The sequence below is a fragment of the Thamnophis sirtalis genome, unplaced genomic scaffold, assembly GCF_051295495.1.
Source record: "Thamnophis sirtalis isolate CommonGarterSnake01/CBP01778 unplaced genomic scaffold, rThaSir2_p1.2 scaffold_14, whole genome shotgun sequence".
Lineage (NCBI taxonomy): Eukaryota > Metazoa > Chordata > Lepidosauria > Squamata > Natricidae > Thamnophis > Thamnophis sirtalis.
The window spans coordinates 36,638,104-36,657,378 of NW_028261394.1; the positions used below are offsets into that span (position 1 = coordinate 36,638,104).

Consider the following 19,275-nt stretch of genomic DNA (forward strand, 5'->3'; position numbering starts at 1 on the left):
CAGTGGTTAGGGTGCAGTACTGCAGGCTACTTTAGCTGACTGTTATCTGCAGTTCAGCGGTTCAAATCTCACCGGCTCAAGGTTGACTCAGCCTTCCATCCTTCCGAGGTGGGTGAAATGAGGACCCAGAATGTGGGGGCGATATGCTGACTCTGTAAACCGCTTAGAGAGGGCTGAAAGCCCTATGAAGCGGTATATAAGAGCCGAGGTGGCGCAGTGGTTAGGGTGCAGTACTGCAGGTCACTTCAGCTGACTGTTATCTGCAGTTCAGCGGTTCTAATCTCACCGGCTCAAGGTTGACTCAGCCTCCCATCCTTCCGAGGTGGGTGAAATGAGGGCCCAGACTGTGGGGGCGATATGCTGACTCTGTAAACCGCTTAGAGAGGGCTGAAAGCCCTATGAAGCGGTATATAAGTCTAACTGCTATTGCTATATAAGTCCAACTGCTATTGCTATTGCTAACAGACCTATATACCGCTTCATAGAGCTTTATAGCCCTCTAAGCGGGAATTCGGGTGGGTGGGTCTGGGCTTGGGTCTCTTGCAGGAAGACAATGACTCCCAACTGATGACGCGTTTGACTCCTCGCTCAGGCTCAGCCTGGTCAACACCTTTCATCATAATTTAACCCACAAAGTCCTGCTCTCAGGACGCAGCATAACAACGAAGGAGGATGGGAAGGAGAAGGAAACCTGGTAACCAGGCACCTGTTCTTAAGAGTTCAATCATCCTTTTGATTTTTCTAAGCTAGAATCCTGTGTTCTTTCACTGAACACAGTGAATATTGTGGACTAAATATTCCTGCGCTCTTTGTTTTAATTTCACGGGGAACACAAGAACCAACTAAGGCAGTGATAGCGAACCTTTTCAGCACCGAGTGCGCAAACCAGAATGCACATGCACGCACGTGCACACGCCGGAGCATCAGAAACCCGAAGACCAGCTGGCTGGCATGCGCATGCCTGATTTTTGGCCGTTTTTAGGTTGATTTTTGGGGCGTTTTCCAGTGCTCCAGCACCCGCAAAGACCAGCTGGCCGGCGCACATGTGCGCACCCACCAAAAACCAAAAGAGCAGCTGGCGACGCCCCGCGTGCCCACAGTGAGGTCTCTGCGTGCCACCTCTGGCCCGCGTGCCATAGGTTCGCCATCATGGAACTAAGGGATGGTCCATCCTGGGCCCCAGGGAAGAGCGATGGACTGTGGCCTTACCTGTCTGCCATGCTGTTCCTTGTCTCCCTGGTGATGTCAGGGGCGGCCGGCCACGGCTGACTCACCCCGCTATCCAACGCCACGTTTTCCTGAGGTAAGGCCATCTCCAGCAGCGAGGGGGCGGTCAGCATGTCAACCTCGTTGGGGGTCATGTCCAAGGAGTGATGGCTGGGCTCTGAGCTGTGTCGGTTGCGCGGGGAAAGCAAGTGGAGTGCGGAGGCCGCCGAAGCCATGCTGTCCGTGTGATGGTTGGCGTCCAGAATTTCTACCGGAAGGCCAGAGGGGGCTGCACCAAAGCTGCGCTGAAGGGTCTCCGAGGCAATTTCAGGGATGTCCTGGGACATGGCGGTCGAGGCTGAGGAGATGACGTCTGGGGAGCGCTCACGAGTTGGAGAGGACTGGGGTACCACCAGAGGCTCCACTTCCTCCTGCTCCAGGGCCAAAGGAGGAGGGTTCCCTGGGGAAACCTTGAGTGGAAAAACAAAGAAGTTGATTCTCTTGTAGCATTCCTTACACGATCCTGAGAAATTAATCCCGACATCTCCTGCCTACCTTCCCCTTTCCATTAACAGGCCTGGACGATAACAAGGATGGTTTAGTTCACAAACTGTAGATTGAACAATAAGATGCATAGCTCATACAGAAATAAAATGGTTTTAAAAATCTCGATAGAGTAATTGTGTAACTACCCGTGCTTCGCGATGAAACTATGTGATCGCGTTATGCAGGAGAAATTTGTTCACAATCTGTTGGCTCAGTGGCTGTCGATGATTGAAACACATAAGGGAATAATGCTCCCGCCGCCTTGAGTCCAGAAGCAGTTTCATAGGTGGAAGGCGTAGACATTTTGTTGAAGTACCGACGTTTAGTACTGTAAGGAGCCCCAGACCGCTCCTGAGTGAAGGAGTGGAACGTCTGCCAGTTTGAACTGAGATAACGGAATATGAGGCAACTGGCAGTTGGAACAGAGTTCTTTTCAGGTGAGGAGGGAGAGTAGAACTCCTTAGCATCAGAGCATGTTAATTACTGTATAAGAAATACAATTGATTGTAAGGTCATTTAGAAAAATCCTTTCTTGGTGAACACCTAGAAGCTGAGAGAAATATACATACCAAATTTCAAGTTTGTAGGCTTTACGGTTCTGGAGATTTTGTGATGAGTGATATTTGGCTTTCATATATATATGATCATTCCACATGTTCATCACAGTGTTCAGGGTAGTCCTTGGGAATCCCGGATATTATTCCGGCAACCATTCAGCAAGGAGGGCTTGGAAAAGACTTGTTCCAAGTTCACTTGCCAAGTGTCACAGCTGAGCAAAAACCGGAACTCAAGTTACCAAGATTGCCATGCAACCCAGAATTTCTCAGTCGGGAAAGAGGCTATATTTGCCACAAAATCCGTCAAAGTCCATGCTCTCTAAGGTTTCGGGTTAGTGTTTTAGTTAGTATTTTAATTTAGAAGCTAGCAGATTAAGAAGAGCAGAAGTCTTCTGGTCAACGGCATTGATTCTTTGCATTTGATTCTTATTCCTTGGAAAGATTCCTCAAAGGAATCTAAAATAACCGTCAGCTTCCCTATTTTTCGGAGTATAAGACGCACCTTTTTCCGTCAAAAAAAAAAGAGGCTGAAAATCTGGGCGTGTCTTATACACTGAATACAGCATTTTTTACATCCCGAAACCCTGCCCCCTTCATCAAAATGGCCGTGCAGAGCCTTTAGGACGCTTCCAGAGTGCTTCTGGGGGCTGGGGAGGGCAAAAATGAGGAAAAAATGGGCCTTTTTTTGCTTAATTCCCCCCAGCCCCCAGGAGCACTCTATAAACCTCCTAAAGGCTATGCATGAAATTTCTTTGACAAAAAATGGGCCCATTTTGGTGAAAAATGAGCCAGTTTTTCCTCGTTTTGGGGGGTCCCCACCCCCCAGGAGCGCTCTACAAGTATCCTAAAGGCTATTCATGCCTTTAAAAAAGAAGGCCCGTTCTTGCAAAAAACAGGTAGTTTTGGGGAGGTCTGCAGAGTGCAAAACCTTTTTTTAAAAATTTGCCTCTTCAAAATCTTGGTACGTCTTATACTCCAAAAATATAGTAATTGCACACAAAGCAGGGTGGATAAAAAATGATGATTTAAAAAAATAAATAAATTTAAAAATTGGATTTAAAAAAAAAATTAAATCGGATTTATTTTTATTTTTATCCAATTTATTTTAATAAAATGCTTTTGGAATAAGAATCTATCTAAAAATAGTTTTCTATTTAAGATACATTAATAATTTAGTATATTCAGCATGAAATGGACCTTAGTTATGTAGCATGAGGTTGTATATTCTGCAATATTTACATTTTGGGTAAACTGATTCAATGAATCCAAACTCTGCAAGCTAAAGAGGAAACCTACATTTTGTTTGCAAATAATATTAAAGATTCTAACTAATAGGAAGCCGCAAGCCTTTAGGCGATGGGCAGCCATAGAAATGTTTTCAATCCATCAGCCAGGATCTATCTGCTGTGGCCCGCCAGCGGCCAGCAGAGCTGGTGGGAGACTCAGACAGTGAGGAGGTTGGGGAGGAACCTGGGCCAGTCCTGGAATCTGGGGAAGGTTCTGACCAGTGCTCTGAGTCGGAGGCAGAGATGGCGCCAGGGCAGTTATCAGCTGCCTTCATAGTCAGACATTAGTGGGGCAGACAAACAGCTGGAGCCTGTTCCCAATGTCCACATGCAGAGCTGCCAGGAGAAGGGAATAGCTAAGGAACAAGAGCTGACTCGGGAGTAAAGGCACAGGTGGACGGTGAATGGCCCCTCCCATAGGGAATAAAGAGTAGCAAAGGGCGAGGGGAGTTTGCAGGAGGTGCCGCAGTGGTTAGAGTGCAGTACTGCAGCCACTTCAGCTGACTGTTAGCTGCAGTTCGGCGGTTCAAATCTCACCGGCACAAGGTTGACTCAGCCTTCTATCCTTCCGAGGTGGGTAAAATGAGGACACAGATTGTGGGGGCGATATGCTGACTCTGTAAACCGCTTAGAGAGGGCTGAAAGCCCTATGAAGCGGTATATAAGTCTAACTGCTATTGCTATTGCTATAATTAGTTCAATTCATTAGGTGAAGATCTGTTCCCGACTTCTTGCCAAGTATTGTCTGCTACAGAGGGGCGTTTGGAAGATATTGGCTTGGCAGCTCTCCAAGCCTGATAAAGGTCTGTAGTTGTGAAATCTCTTGCAAGACTGTTGGCCGGGACTTTGCTGAAGAGGAATTCTCTTTAACCTAAATACAAGAGGTTTTATCGGGACGATGAGTCTGCTTCATGCTCGTGGGAATCCTAGGTCAGAAGACTATTTCCCTCTCACTCCAATTCTTACAGTTTAGTTTGCAATGTTATATGCGCAACAAATGTCTGCTTAAAAATCAACAGTTAAGTTAGAAAGTGCAGGGGAAGTCAGGTTATTGGAAATCAGCAGGGGAGACAGCTTGGGCAAGTAAAGGCACTGATGTTGCAAGGAAGGTGTAGAGGGAGTTGAGAAGAATCACGACGGTGTCGAGGAGAATCGACCTTACCGGGATGGGGACCTTTGGGGTCAGTTTGTCAGGAAGGCCAGGGAGCAGGACAGAATGGTTCCGCGGGCTTGCCTGGAGACTCCCACTGCTGCCACTCAGGGTGAGGTTGGCATCAAGCTGCATCTTTGGGCTCAGGGACATGTCCTCCGATGGCCTGGCACAGGCAGAAAGAAAGAGGAAGAGCAGCGTTAAAAGGATAAAGTTTACCCCTCAGTTATTCCTGTTAGGTATAACTACTGATTGTTATAGAGACTAACTTGATTTTGTACTTAATAACAGCAGCAATACTGTTGGTGGCGCAATACTGGAAGAAGGAAGATTTGCCTACTATTCAAGAATAGACATTAAAAGTTACAAAGTTAGCAGAGATGGCTAAAATATCAGCATATCTCAAAGACCACTCAAATGAGAAATATAAACTGGAGTGGAGAAGATGGATTGACTATATTCAAAATAAATACGGGACTAAGAAATTCCAGATAGTTTATGACTGAAGAAGCAAGGAATGATATAATCTGTTTAGAGTTAGCCTAACAAAAGAGGAGTTAAAGCTCAAATGAAGGATGATACTTTTTAAAAAAGTTTATTTTAGAACATCTTTGTTAAAGATTTATACCCTGTATTTGTTCTGGGAAGTCGGATGGGGGGGAAGGTTGGGTTCAGGGAGGGGGAGGTAAATATTTGTAAAAGCCCTTTTTTCAAAAATTTTCAATTAAAAAAAAAAGAGATAGGCCCCGTCCACCTCCTCCCGTTAGAGGCAACCTAGAAACCCCCACCTCTGCCCAAGGGAAGGGCCAACTCTGGTGCTTGAGAGCATGTGGAGCGTCACATTCCCAAAACATAATACAGGCAGTCCTCAACTTGCAACCACAAGCAAGCTCCAGATTTCTGTTGCTACAAGGCAGTTGTGAAGTGAGTTTTGCCCTGTTTTACAACTTTCTTTTGCCACAGTCAAGCGGATCACTGCAGTTTTTCAGAGGCCCACACAGTCATTAAGTGAATCTGGCTTCCCCTCCCCCCCCCCACCGACTGTCATAAATACATGACAGCTGTAAGAGCCAAGGTGGCGCAGTGGTTAAATGCAGCACTGCAGGCTACTGCTAGATCAGCAGGTCAGCGGTTCAAATCTCACCGGCTCAGGGTTGACTCAGCCTTCCATCCTTCCGAGGTGGGTAAAATGAGGACCCAGATTGTTGGGGGCAATATGCTGACTCTCTGTAAACCGCTTAGAGAGGCCTGAAAGGCCTATGAAGCGGTATATAAGTCTACTGCTATTGCTATTGCCAAGTGTCCACATTTTGATCACGCGATCATAAGGATGGTGTGATGGCCGTTAAGTGTGAAAAACCAGCTGTCAGTTACTTTTTCCAGTTGGGTCACTAAATGAATGGCTATAGGTCGAGGATTACCTGTATCTGACCATTACTTTTTACTGTGCATTTATTTTCTTGACACCAGCCCAGAGGGGCTTTTTCAGGAAGCAACTGGACTTTCTTGTTTTGAAGATCTTTTGCTTCTCATCCAAGAAGCTTCTTCAGCTCTGACTGGATGGTGGGGGAATGGAAGGATTTATATTCCTTGCAGACAGCTGGTCATTTACATCCTTTTAGAGGGTGGTTGAGGCCCCTTGGATGCTTACCTGTGTCCTCAGGGTCACTCCTGGTTTCTGTAGTCTGCGATTTTTAACACCCCCCCCCCCCCAGAAATCCATCTCTACTCCCACGCCATTCAAAGGGTGTTCATCCCAAATTGTACAGCTAAAAGTCTTTCTTAAGACTTTCTTTAAGAAAAAGCCTTTCTTAAAAGTCTCGTTCTGGCCAGCTCACAATGAAAAAAGGAGAACAAATAAGAAACACAATGCCATGGACCCAGAGACCTGTGGAAGCCACACGTTGCTGAGCTGGGCTCAATCGCCTTCCTTAATTGAAATCTTAGTTGTACTTCGACCCAGGATGGGGACTTACCTGGGAAGGGGGGGCTCGCCGACCGAAGAAGTGCTCATGGGGGTCACAGCCGTGAGGGAACTGATGCTACTTCCGGGAGACCCTGTGATCTGGCACAGACAACAGAGGGTGTTATTCGGACGCAACAGGGAGGGAATCAATCGCACAAACTGGATCTTTGGATTGCACTTAAGGGGCCGTAGATTTTGGGCTGCTGACGAAAATCGTTTCGTTCCGCTGAAGAGCTACTGAGCTTTATGTCCGCTTTTCTGACTTCCCAGCGGGTTCCCAATCTGCAGTCTACGCTAGGAATCCCAGACGTGCTGGCTTGGAAAATTTAAGATTCGAAACAAACTAGATCAGGGGTGTAAAACTTGATTTCATTGAGGGCCACATCGGGGTTGTTTGACCACGGTGTGTGTGTGTGTGTGTGTCCAGCTCAAACTCACTCGTGTCGGAGGCGCCTGTGGTGGACCAAGCGCTCTGCCAGTGAAAATGGGCCCCTGAGCTCCGTTTTTGGGTGTGATGGCCTCCTGCAATCCTCTGCCAGCCAAAACAGAGTTTGGGAGGGCCGCCCATGCTCTGTTTTCGCTGGCAGAGGATTGCAGGAGGCCATCACACCCAAAAACGGAGCTTGGGGGCCCATTTTCACTGGCTGAGTGCTCGGTTCACCACAGGTAGCCCATTTTCACTGGGAGGAACCCTGTGGGCTGGTCCTTCTCTGTTTTCAGGGCGGCCCTGTGGGGTTCTAAGCACCAATTCTAAGCACCCCAGGGGCCAGATCTGACCCCCGGGCCTTGAGTTTGACACCCCTGAAATAAGACTTTTCCACCCGGAGAACCAGCTAATTCAATCTTCAAAAAACTTCTTAATAACAGTGCCATTCCTTTTTGTCCAACAAGGCTCTTTCATGCCTCAACAGCTTCTTTTCTGTTAGTATCTGGGAAATAATGGATGAAACCCGAATATGATCTTGATTTGGTTCTGTATTTTGCATGAATGAAGAGAGCAGGGAAAACTGGCTGCAAGTGTGCTGTGGCCCACAAGCAGAGCTGGCAGCAGAGTTGGACAGTGAGGAGGTTGGGGAGGACCATGGAGTCCTGAAGCTAGGGAAGGCTCGGACAAGGGCTCTGGGTAGGAGGCAGAGAGGGGCTGAGACCGTCTGGCAGTGATCAGGTGCCTATGGAGCTAGACAGCAGTGAGGCAAAGGAACAGCTGGAGCATGCGCATGCGCAGAGCTGCCAGAAGAAAAGAACAACTCAGAAATCAGAGTAGACTTGGGAGTAAAGCCAAAGGTGGATGGTGAATGGCCACTCCCATAGGAAATAAAAGAGGAGCGAAAAGTGGGCTTTTGCAGGAAACCATTCATTCATTCATTCGTTTCAGGAGTGTGGAGATCTGTCCGTGAATCTCAGAGACTCTGTGCCCAGTCTTTCCTTGCACATCGCTGCATTTGGAAAATATTTACATGGCAGCTTTCCAACCTAGATAAGGTCTGTGGTCAAAAATTCACCTTTGAAAGACTGTTTGCCAGGTCTTTGCTGAATGTGAATGAGAGGAATTCACATTTGTTTCATAAAAGGGGACCAGGACTCTGCTTCGTGCTTTCTGGGGAAGCCTAGGTCAGAACAAAGTCCAGCCAAGACGACGAAGAAGAAGACCAGATGCCCTCTTCTGAGCTGAAGGAGTTACCTGCTGCAGAGATGTGCTGGGAGTCATGAATGCGTCTGGAGTCATAAGTTTGGGTTTGGTGTCATTCGATGGCGGGAGGAAGTCTACGGGCACAGACAGTTCCGAAATGCGTCGCAGGTCCGGCTGGGAGCCGTGGATGGATCCCTTCTCAGAGCCCCGGCCTTCCATGCCGATGTCGGCCAGGTGATCAGGGAATGCTTCAGGACACAAAGCGACAGATTAGCACAAAGGCGTTAGGCACCAAGAAGACTGATTGCTCAAATCTATACAAAGAATCCAGGCAACTAACTGTCAGCGCTAAATTGGCACTACAAATGACTTAATGGAATTCAATGGAGCATTTGTGGATATGTAATGATTCCAAGCTGGGTCCTCTCTTCACTCAACCTCTCAGGCTCTGCTTCTCCTTCTCCTACACAAAAGGCACGCAAAGGGGGAAGGAAATGGTGTGACAGACTTTCAGGTAAGTATGAGGGGATGACCTACCCGTCCTAAAGATTTGGCAAACTGAAAAAACTCAAACAAGGCTTCAACGCATCTCCATTATGGGAAACACAATCTCTTTCCTCTAACCCTCATCTCTCTGTAACCAACCAGAGAATGTAGACAATATATGTTACTACAGCAAAGGTTTTTGTGACATTTTGCAAAAATGTTTTGTGCTGAACATATAGTAGTAGTAGTATTTATGATAAACCAGTGGCTATTTATAAGTTTAAAATATTAAGTACAATTTCCCTTTCCCTTTTTTAGTTTGTATATTTAGCTAATTGGGATTGTCCTCTTTTTTTAAAAAAAACTTTTTTAAAAAAGTGTAAACATTATTTTGGTAAGTGTGTATGTATAATTCTTTTAGAAAAAAAGGGGGGAGGAAGGGGAGGGAGTGAGGGAAGCGAGAGAGAGAAGAAGGGAGATTGAAGGAAGGAGACAAGGTAGAAGGAAGGAAAGAATGAAGGAAGGAGAGGGAGGAAGGGAAGGAGGGAGGGAGGGAGGGAGAGAAGGGAGATGGAAGGAAGGAGAGAAGGTGGAAAGAAAAAGAGGGAGAAGGAAGAGAGGGAAGGAGGAAGGACTCCTTCGTGCTATAAATCCAAACTTGGAAACCAAATTAAAAAAAAAAAATACAAATGCACATATCTAGATAATTTATTCACAAACGCACATATCTTGATAATAATTTATCTATATATGTGCATTTGTACTAAATTTACAATTTTTTAAATTAGTACATCTTTTGTAAACAGCAAGCGAGAAACAAAAGAAGAAAACTCTTCCAGGCTCTGCCCAGACTTTATCTGGGAAAAAGGACTCACCAAAGTCTTCGCGGGAACCGTGGGGAGGGACTGAAGTGGCTGTATCTGGACTATGGAGGGGCTGGAACCTTATCTGTACATCCTGAAGGGCCCTGCAACATTTAGGTAAATGACTTCAGGTTACACACTTCGCCTGGCTCCACCGAAGCACCCGCTCCATTTCAATCTGCATCGTAGAAAGCTAGCGATGCCTTCACATCAGCATTTCAACATTCATTCCACATAGAATGAAGGCAGCGAGAGAGAGAGAGAGAGAGAGAGAGAGAGAGAGAGAGAGAGAGAGAGAGAGAGAGAGAGAGAGAGAGAGAGAGAGAGGATAGACGCTGAAAATAACTTACTTGGTGTGGACACAGAAGAGTTTGATCAGCACTCCTGCTGCCGAACCTGAAGCGCCCGAACCTTGAACGCCTTCTGAAAAAGGAAGAAGCCGAGGGAAGAAAATGAATCGTTCCATCTTGTCACCACCAAGAGCCGCCAAAGGAATTTCCCAGCCATTACATTCAAATAGAAGCAGTTTATGAACCTTTTTGATTCAACTAAAGAGCCAGGCAAGCAGAGATGGTATTCAGCCGGTTTGGACCAGTTCACCGGCAAACCAAACCAGGCTCCAAAATATCCTACACAGTCTCGTTTTCGACCCCGCGCAAATGTGTGCACCCCTGGCACGTAACCAAAGGGCATGCACGGAGGGCAACACGCATGCACAGAAGGCACGCGTGTGCTCACAGTTGCGAACTGGTGGCAAACCTAAGTGAAGCCCACCACTGCACGCAAGCCTTTGCATGGAAAGAAGTAACATTTAAGGAGCTCCCCTTGGGTTTGAGGGTGCTGGTGGTGAGTCCTTTTACAAAGACAAAAACTTCCTTGAGGAGGCCAGACAGCTTGGGATGAGACAATGGCTCAGATATCGTGCCAAGTTGTATCTTCTGCTAACTCCTGTTTGAAATACTATGGTTTGGATTCTATACACAAAGGCACAAGACAGTCTCTCTATATATCTTTCACTCTGTCATATCTATCTCTATCCATCCATCTAATCTGTCTACATTCTCTCTTAATATAACTGTCTCTAATCTCTGTCTACTGTATCTATCATCATCTCTGTCATCTATCTCTCTCATCTCTCTCATCTCTCTATCTCTCTCTCTCTCTCTCTCTCTCTCTATCTATCTATCTATCATCTTTCTTCTATCCTATCTATCATCTTTCTTCTATCCTATCTGTCTGTCTGTCTCTATCCATCCATGTCTATTTTCTCTCTAATATATGTCTCTAATCTCTGTCTACTGTATCTATCTATCTATCTATCTATCTATCTATCTATCTATCTATCTATCTATCTATCTATCATCTATCTATCTATCTATCTGCCATATGTAGGTATGTATGTATGTGTGTATGTATGTATGTTATATATGTATCTATCATCTATCTTCTATCCTATCTATCTGTCTATCTCTATCCATCCATGTCTATTTTCTCTCTAATATATCTGTCTCTAATCTGTCTACTGTATCTACCATCTGTATCTATCTATCTATCTATCTATCTATCTATCTATCTATCTATCTATCTATCTATCTATCTAATCTATCTCCATCGATCCATCGATCCATCCGTCCACCCAACCATCCATCCATCCATCCATCCATCCATCCATCCATCCATCCATCCATCCATCCATCCACTTTATCTCTAATATCCGTCTCTGTCTGTCTGTCTGTCTATCTCTATCTATTCTAACTTCTCTCTCTCTCCCCCTTGCACACACAATGATGAAATCATGGTTTATCAATCTACAAATTACTTTAAAAGGAAAAAGATAACGGAAGCAGAGGAACACGAGAGAAATAAATCAAATTTCACGGTGTGAAGGAATTCGGGACGGAAGATGTTCTTTTCTCCTCTACCAAAATGCTAAACATCATTTAAGATGATCAAAACATTAACGGGTGAGGAATTTAGGGCTATTAAAACCAGTTCAGCTTCACACTGTGAAAGCTTTGCTACTGGAAATGGACAATCTAAAAAAGGGGAATTTTTTCAAACGGATGGAAGAGGAGGCTAGTCATGGTCTATATCAGGCGTCAACAACCTGCGGCTCTGGAGTCGCATGTGGCTCTTTCATCCCTCTGCTGCAGCTCCCTGTTGCTGGTCAGCACCACAATTTTGAGAGGAGCTTCTAGTTAGGGTGGGGGAGAAAGCAGGGCACACCAGGAGGAGACTCTATGGCAAGAGGCGGGTTTTCCTATCAGCTCCACAATTGATAGGGCTTTCGATTAGGACAGGTAGAGAAAAAAGGATGCCATGCTAGGAGAAGACTCTATGGTGGGGGAACCGGACTTCCTGTCAGCTCCAAAATTGAAACCATCCAGTTAGGACTTTTGTGGCTCTTTGAGTGTTCAAGGTTGCCGGCCTCTGGTCTATAAAGACTATGTAAGAAAACCAGTGTCCGGAGAACCTGTGCAGAAGGTATGAGCGTCTACTTGGAGTCTGGTTGGCCAACATGCCAAAAGACAACTGACCGAGAGAAGCCTTTGTTTTGATCATGCCCAACTCTTGTCCTGTGTCCAGAAATGATGCCTCCTGGGCTTCTTCATCTCAGGGAAGAGGCATCCATCGCTTACTTACCAGCACTGATGCCATCACTCTCTTCTTCTCCTGAGAGGACCTCAGTGTGCCTCAGTCGGCAGCGGCTGACCATCTGGATGCCGAAGCTCAGGACTGGGTGAGTCAACAGGAACTCTGAGATGGAGCTGAAGTAAGCTTTGCCCTCTTCTTGGTTCTGGACAAGTTCCATCACATATAAGACCTGTGAAAGATAATCCGTCGCATCAGAGGCTGCAAGAGGAGGCATGGTCTCATCTTGGCTCAGGAAGCAGGTAAAGCCCAGTTCAATTGTGGTGGTAAGTCAAGGACTAGCAGTAATGCTTTAATAACACTATGATGTTCATTCATTGCTACCAGATAAATGGCCACATAAATCATTTAAATAAATGTGGAGACTCTAGAAAGAGTTCAGAGAAGAGCAACAAAGATGATTAGGGGACTAAAAACATATGAAGAACGGTTGCAGAAACTGGTTATGTCTAGTTTAATGAAAAGAAGGACTAGAGGTGACATGATAGCAATGATCCAATTATCTCAGGGGTTGCCACAAAGAAGAGGGAGTCAAGCTATTCTCCAAAGCACCTGAGTGTAGGACAAGAAGCAAAGGATGGAAACTAATCAAGGAAAGAAGCAACTTAGAACTGAGGAGGAATTTCCTGACAGTTGGAACAATTAATCAATGGAACAACTTCCCTCCAGAAGTTGTGAATGTTCCAACAAGTTTTTAAGAAGATGTTGGATAGTACCAAAACTTATCTGTAATTGATTGATACATTTTCTACAGATGTAAAGAAAGATGTGTACCTGTTTTAAACTAAAATTAAAAAACATTTATTAAAAAAAAAAAAGATGATGATGTTGGATAACCATTTGTCTGAAATGGTGTAGGGTTTCCTGCTTAGGCAGGAGGTTGGACTAGAAGACCTCCAAGGTCCCTTCTAACTCTGTTATTCTATTCTAAATATATGATAAAATAAACGAAGGACCATATGCAAGTGTTAATCATTTTAATCAAGTACTACTACCAGTTCTACTCACTATATTAACAGAATACAGGAAGTACTAAAACATCTAATCTACCATAGTAGATTAGACATTTGTATCGCAACAGCCATCTGATCTGCAGGTCAGTGAGACATGTGGCGAATAAATTCAATAATAAATAAAATAAAATTCAAATGTCTACCTTCCTTTGCACATCACTCAAAATTAGGTACTCGGCTGAGAGATCCAGGCAGACCTTCAGACTGGGAGGGACGCTCACAGAGCTAAATATATCTGGAGAAAACCTGAAATTGACCGAAGACGAGAGTGATCATGACACACTTGGGAACTTACTTATTCCTCTTCTGGGACATTTGTCTCTCCCCCCCCCCCCCCCCACTAAAGGAATGTCAGCTACAGGAACCCTTACTGAATAGTCTGGAGGCAGGTCCAGGAGACGGTGCACCACATTTTCAGCTCTTGATTCTGATCGGCTCCGGTGATGAGAAACCTCCAAAAAGGAACCCTGCGGAAATGAATGAATGGGAAGAAAACAGACTCAGGCCACAAAAAGACTGTGGTCAAGGAAATGTCGCTTGCAACAAGGAAAAAAAACCTCCTCCAGCCATAGTAAATTCATACAGTCGATCATAACTTTAGCAAGGTAAAGTGTTGTGCCCATCGGTGGCCAGCAGAGCTGGCAGCAGAGTCGGACACTGAGGAGGTTGGTGAGGAACATGGGCCAGTCCTGTGGGTTGAGGAAAGCTCAGACGAGGACTCTGCGTCGGAAGTAGAGAGTTAGACAGCAGTGAGGCAGAAGAACAGCTGGAGTCTATTCCCAGTGTGTTCATGCGCAGAGCTTCCAGAAGACAAGAACCACTAAGAAAGCAGGGTCGAATTAAGAGTAAAGCCACACCTTGGAGGTGATTGGCCCCTCCCATAGGAAACAAAAGAGGAATGAACCGGGAGTGGGCTTTTGCAGGAAACAATTTGTTCACCGGGTCCAGAAAGTTCTGTTTGTGATTATAAGAGACTCTGTGCCAAATGTTGCCTTGCCCTGCCCTAGTTATCCGGCAGCGTCCTAACCGAGATAAGGTGCGTGTGAATAAACATTCCACTGAAAAACTTGCTAAAGTCTTGCTGACTATGAATGAAAGGAGCTCAGTCGTGTAAATATAAGACTTTGCTTCTTGGTTTCTAAGGAAGCCTGGGTCAGAACATAAAGCTTGGGAAGATAAAGATCTTTTCCGCAAGTAGAAATCTTTGATATTCCAGGAAATTTTGCTAATTGCAAAGAGAAAGAGATCTCTTCCGTCAAGTATCTACCTAAACACACAACTTCTATAGGACACATTACAGCAGAGAGACAACACAGCTCTGCACAAGTCACTTTTGAGGGTCCTGCTCTTTTCTACAGCCCAGCCTCACAACTGCAGGACCTTCCTTAAGAATGCAAAGTGGTGTGTGTGTGCAGCTATTTTCTTCCCACTTGGCAAAGGGCCCCTTACCCCCCTTCATATAGAGCAGGATCATCACTTACTCTGGGTCTTGTTTCTTATGGTTGTCACAGAAGAGCAAACAGGAAAGAGGCCTGCCCTCGTGAGGTTTCCATTCATGGAGGCACCGACTGAAGAAATAAAAGAAACCATGGTTATAGTCATCGCCAACAAAAGTGCATATAGTCAAGGCTCTGGTTTTCCCAGTTGCAATGGATGGCTGTGAAAGTTGGACCATAAGAAAGCATCAAAGAATGGAGGCCTTTGAACTCTGGTGCTGGAGAAGACTCCTGCGAGTCCCTTGGACTGCAAGGCGATCAAAGCAATCAGTTCTAGAGGAAATCAACCCTGACTGCTGTTTAGAAGACCAGATCCTGAAGAGGAAACTCAAATACTTTGTCCACCTAATGAGAAGGAAGGACTCACTGGAGAAGAGCCTAATGCTGGGAAAGATTGAGGGCAAAAGAAAACGGGGACGACAGAGAATGAAGTAGCTGGATGGAGTCACTGAAGCAGTCGGTGTGAACTTAAATGGACTCCATAGGATTGAAGAGGACAGGAAGGCCTGGAGGAACATTGTCCTTGGGGTTGCTATGGGTCGGACACGACTTTGCAACTAACAAAAATAAAAACATAGTCATACTTCATTCCAAGCTAATGTGTGTTTTAGGCATGCATTTAGGCAAGCCCTTCATGGTATTGGACCTGGGTACTTGAGAGACCGCCTGCTGCCAATCACCTCCAACAGACCTATTAGATCCCACAGATTAGGCCTCCTCCGAATTCCATCTACTGGCCAATGCCGATTGGCTACCACCCGGAGGAGGGCCTTTTCTGTGGCTGCTCCGGCCCTCTGGAACGATCTCCCTGTGGAGATTCGGACCCTCACCACCCTTCAGGCTTTCCGCAAAGCCCTTAAAACCTGGTTGTTCTGACAGGCCTGGGACTGACGAGTTCCCCGCCCCTGCTCGAATTGTGTGGTTGTTGAGTGTTTTAAAATTGTTGTAGTTGTTTGTCCGTTGTCTTTTTTTCTTCCTGTTTGTATTCCCCCCCTCCCTACTTGGTTTGTGAGCCGCCCCGAGTCCCTCTGGGAATAGGGCGGCATAGAAATGCAATAAATCAAATCAAATCAAATCAAATTCCTGAAGAAGTTTCTAATGACTATGTTCACTTTATCCCTTAAAATGGATAATCTGTGGTTTATGAACTATGACAGCTAGGTCCATATGAAGGGAATTCCAAACAAGCCACTTCTTGGTTTGGTGTGTGATGTGAAAATGTAGAGAGTGATGGACAAATAAACTTTTTAAATGGTTTTAACAATGAAACTCTTTCTACAACCCAGGGAAAATATTAGATATAGTTCGTCTTTCTCTGTGAGGAAATATTGGCGCTCTCTGAGCTCGGTTGTTTTCTTGCAGATGTTTCAATACCCAAACTAAGTAACATCATCAGTGCTAGTAAGGAGTAAAGTTTGCTCTTACCTGGTTTGGGTAATGAAATATCTGCAAGAAAACAACCGAGCTCAGAGAGCGCCAAGGACCCCCTCATTTCAACCCTGGGCTACAAACATTCCCCTTGATTGACAGTTCTCTGTTTCTGAAATTACCTTGGCTCATCTTGTCCATCTATGTAAATCTGCCAGAATTTGACGTAGCCATCATGGCTTGCGGTAGCCAAGACAGTTCCATCAGGAGAAAGCGCTCCCTCACTCAGGCGCTAGAAAGGAACAAAGGGGTAAAAATATAGCAGTTATCTATATTTTTCAGCACAGTTGAAACAGAATAACAGACATCTTTCTGCTAATCTGGCTGGGGATGGCATAAGGTTATTTTAAAAAATAATAATTTAATTCATAGTTTTTCTATAACATCCATATGTGCTTAGTAAACAATGTATTGTCTGGGTCATTGTACTTTATAACAACAACAATAATACTGCTTAGACATTGTAAAAGTAAAGGTTCCCCTTGCACATATGTGTTAGTCGTTCCCGACTCTAGGGGGTGGTGCTCATCTCAGTTTCAAAGCCAAAAAGCCAGTGCCGTCCAAAGACGTCTTCATGGTCATGTGGCTGGCATGACTAAATGCCGAAGGCGCACGGAATGCTGTTACCTTCCCACCAAAGGTGGCCCCTATTTTTCTACTTGCATTTTTATGCTTTCAAACTGCTAAGTTGGCAGAAGCTGGGACATGTAAGTAACGGGAGCTCACTCCATTACGTGGTGCTAGGGATTTGAACCGCCAAACCTTTCTGATCAACAAGCTCAGCGTTCTTGCCACTGAGCCACCACCTCCCTACCGGTATACATTTTGGTATACATAATAGTAAGCTTTCAACTTCTAACATTTACGTATGCATAGTAATTGTAATGCATTCTATTATGTAATAGCAATAGCAATAGCAGTAGACTTATATACCGCTTCATAGGCCTTTCAGCCCTCTCTAAGCGGTTTACAGAGAGTCAGCATATTGCCCCCAACAATCTGGCTCCTCATTTTACCCACCTCAGAAGGATGGAAGGCTGAGTCAACCCTGAGCCGGTGAGATTTGAACCGCTGACCTGCTGATCTAGCAGTAGCCTGCAGTGCTGCATTTAACCACTGCGCCACCTTGGCTCTGTATGTATCAGTGTATGTAATGCTATTTTCCAATTCCTATTTTTTACCTCTATTTTCTAACCCTTAATGAAACAATTGCCATATTAAGAAGTATTTATATCTATCCATCATCTCTTGCCCTTTTTAATATTTCAACTCTTCTTGACTTTTTGGTAAATCTTCCATACTCCTCCCTTGGGATCTTGTATCTCCTTATATCCCTTATATTTAAGTCTGATTATTTCATCCGCCTCAACATCTGACTCTTGCTATTGAGTCTCTAGAGCACCCGTCAGTAACTCTTTCATCACTTCTAGATCTTTCTCCATATCCTCTTCTATGTTTGGACCTCTGAATGAATAATCTGCCTGTTGCATTTTAAGAATTTCTGCTGTCTCTTCCAGATCTTTATCTGCTTGTGACATTTGTTGATTTATCTCCTCTGTTCTTTCCCCAGCTCCTTCCGATTTCTTCTCTACTTTCTGGATTTTTTGTTCGTCTTTCATTGTCATTTGCTGAGAGTTTTCTAATCTCACATCTATATCATGCCTCAAAGTCATCAACTCCCTATGATTTCTTGTCAGAGTTTCTTGAATATATTGAAGCATCAATAACAATTCTTTTGGAAGTGTATTTATTTATTCCTGTTGAAACATTTTGCAATTTAATAAGATGAAAGTTACTCAATAATCCACCAAAATCCCAATTGTCCAGAAACATCAAAAATAAAGGCCGATATTAGTCAAATTAGCTCAGTCCCAGAATTGTTACTCAATATTCACCATTTTTATAGTCCTCAAAATCTTTCAATTTGCTCCCTCCAACTACAAATACAACTTTCAAAATCTTGTTTAATTTTTCTTCTTTTGCCTCGTAGAATGTTCTATCAGACATTGTTGATAATCCAGAATGGTCCACCAAATTTCCTGAAATTTCATTAATCCAGTCGTGTCCAGTTTCAAGGGTAATTACTGTTAATTATAGTCCACCTTGCCTTGAAAATCTTCAATAGGCTCACTAGTTAATCCCAAGCAGCCAAAAAGCAAATAGATATAGAATATTTTTTAAAAATCCCTTCCAGGTATTGTTTGCCTTTCATTGTTTTTCTTCTTCTTCGTTTCTGTTATCAATCCTCTATCAAGGACTATTCCCACCATATAATAGTATATCTTTTTCACCAGTAGGTGGCATCCCAGCTCTAAGTTCCAGCATTAAAGGATGCGAAAGTATAACAGCTGATTATCAAAAGATGGGGAAAAATATTTTCTTCATACAATTTCTTCCAATAGTCAAACAATATTTTCCACAAATTAGGGCACCTTTCACAATACTACAGGTTCCAGCCCAGTCTTTCTATATTTTAAAACTTTGTAGTCTTCCATTAAAGTTTATTTCTTCTTTGGGTCTCTTATCTATTTCCATGTATTAGTTCGCTGCTTTCTTAACATTTTGTAGAATCTTTCTTTTAAAAAATTATTTTGTTTGGATTTAAGTTTCTAATATAGAAGTTGAAAATCGTCTCTCACAGTTCCAATCCTCTGTTCATGAACCATTTCAGCTCATCTCTTTTTTTCGGTTGCCCCAGCTTCATTCCGGCCATAACTGCAGTTTCTCTTCCTTGGTTGGGAGGGTGCCTAAGATCGAGCTAGCGGCTACTCTCTCGCGATCAGTCAGGGATCCCTCCTTACTTCGTCACTCCTCCAGGGTTATTTAGGGCCTCTCAACGAGGAAGGATTGACTGGGAATTTGCAGAGCCCCGCTATCCAAACTGTCTTGCCACAACACCACACCGGAAGGGGGACAAGGCTATTTTTTAATAGCCTCTCTTCTGATAACATTTGGTAGGTCTATTTGTTCATAAAAAACAGATATCCTGGCTGAAG

General features: G+C 44.4%; 1 protein-coding gene across 1 annotated transcript in view; it reads right to left on the reverse strand.

The window, feature by feature from the left end:
- Positions 1-19,275, reverse strand: part of EDC4 (enhancer of mRNA decapping 4) — a 48,236-nt gene that overhangs the window by 19,877 nt on the left and 9,084 nt on the right. The window contains exons 8-18 of the mRNA XM_087729414.1: positions 16,402-16,511; positions 14,837-14,923; positions 13,727-13,822; positions 13,499-13,601; positions 12,334-12,514; positions 10,041-10,113; positions 9,703-9,794; positions 8,393-8,589; positions 6,722-6,810; positions 4,758-4,911; positions 1,210-1,676 (exon numbers count right to left, since the gene is read on the reverse strand). Of these exons, the coding sequence (XP_087585540.1) occupies positions 1,210-1,676; positions 4,758-4,911; positions 6,722-6,810; positions 8,393-8,589; positions 9,703-9,794; positions 10,041-10,113; positions 12,334-12,514; positions 13,499-13,601; positions 13,727-13,822; positions 14,837-14,923; positions 16,402-16,511 (1,649 nt within the window). The remainder of the gene's footprint in view (positions 1-1,209; positions 1,677-4,757; positions 4,912-6,721; positions 6,811-8,392; positions 8,590-9,702; positions 9,795-10,040; positions 10,114-12,333; positions 12,515-13,498; positions 13,602-13,726; positions 13,823-14,836; positions 14,924-16,401; positions 16,512-19,275) is intronic.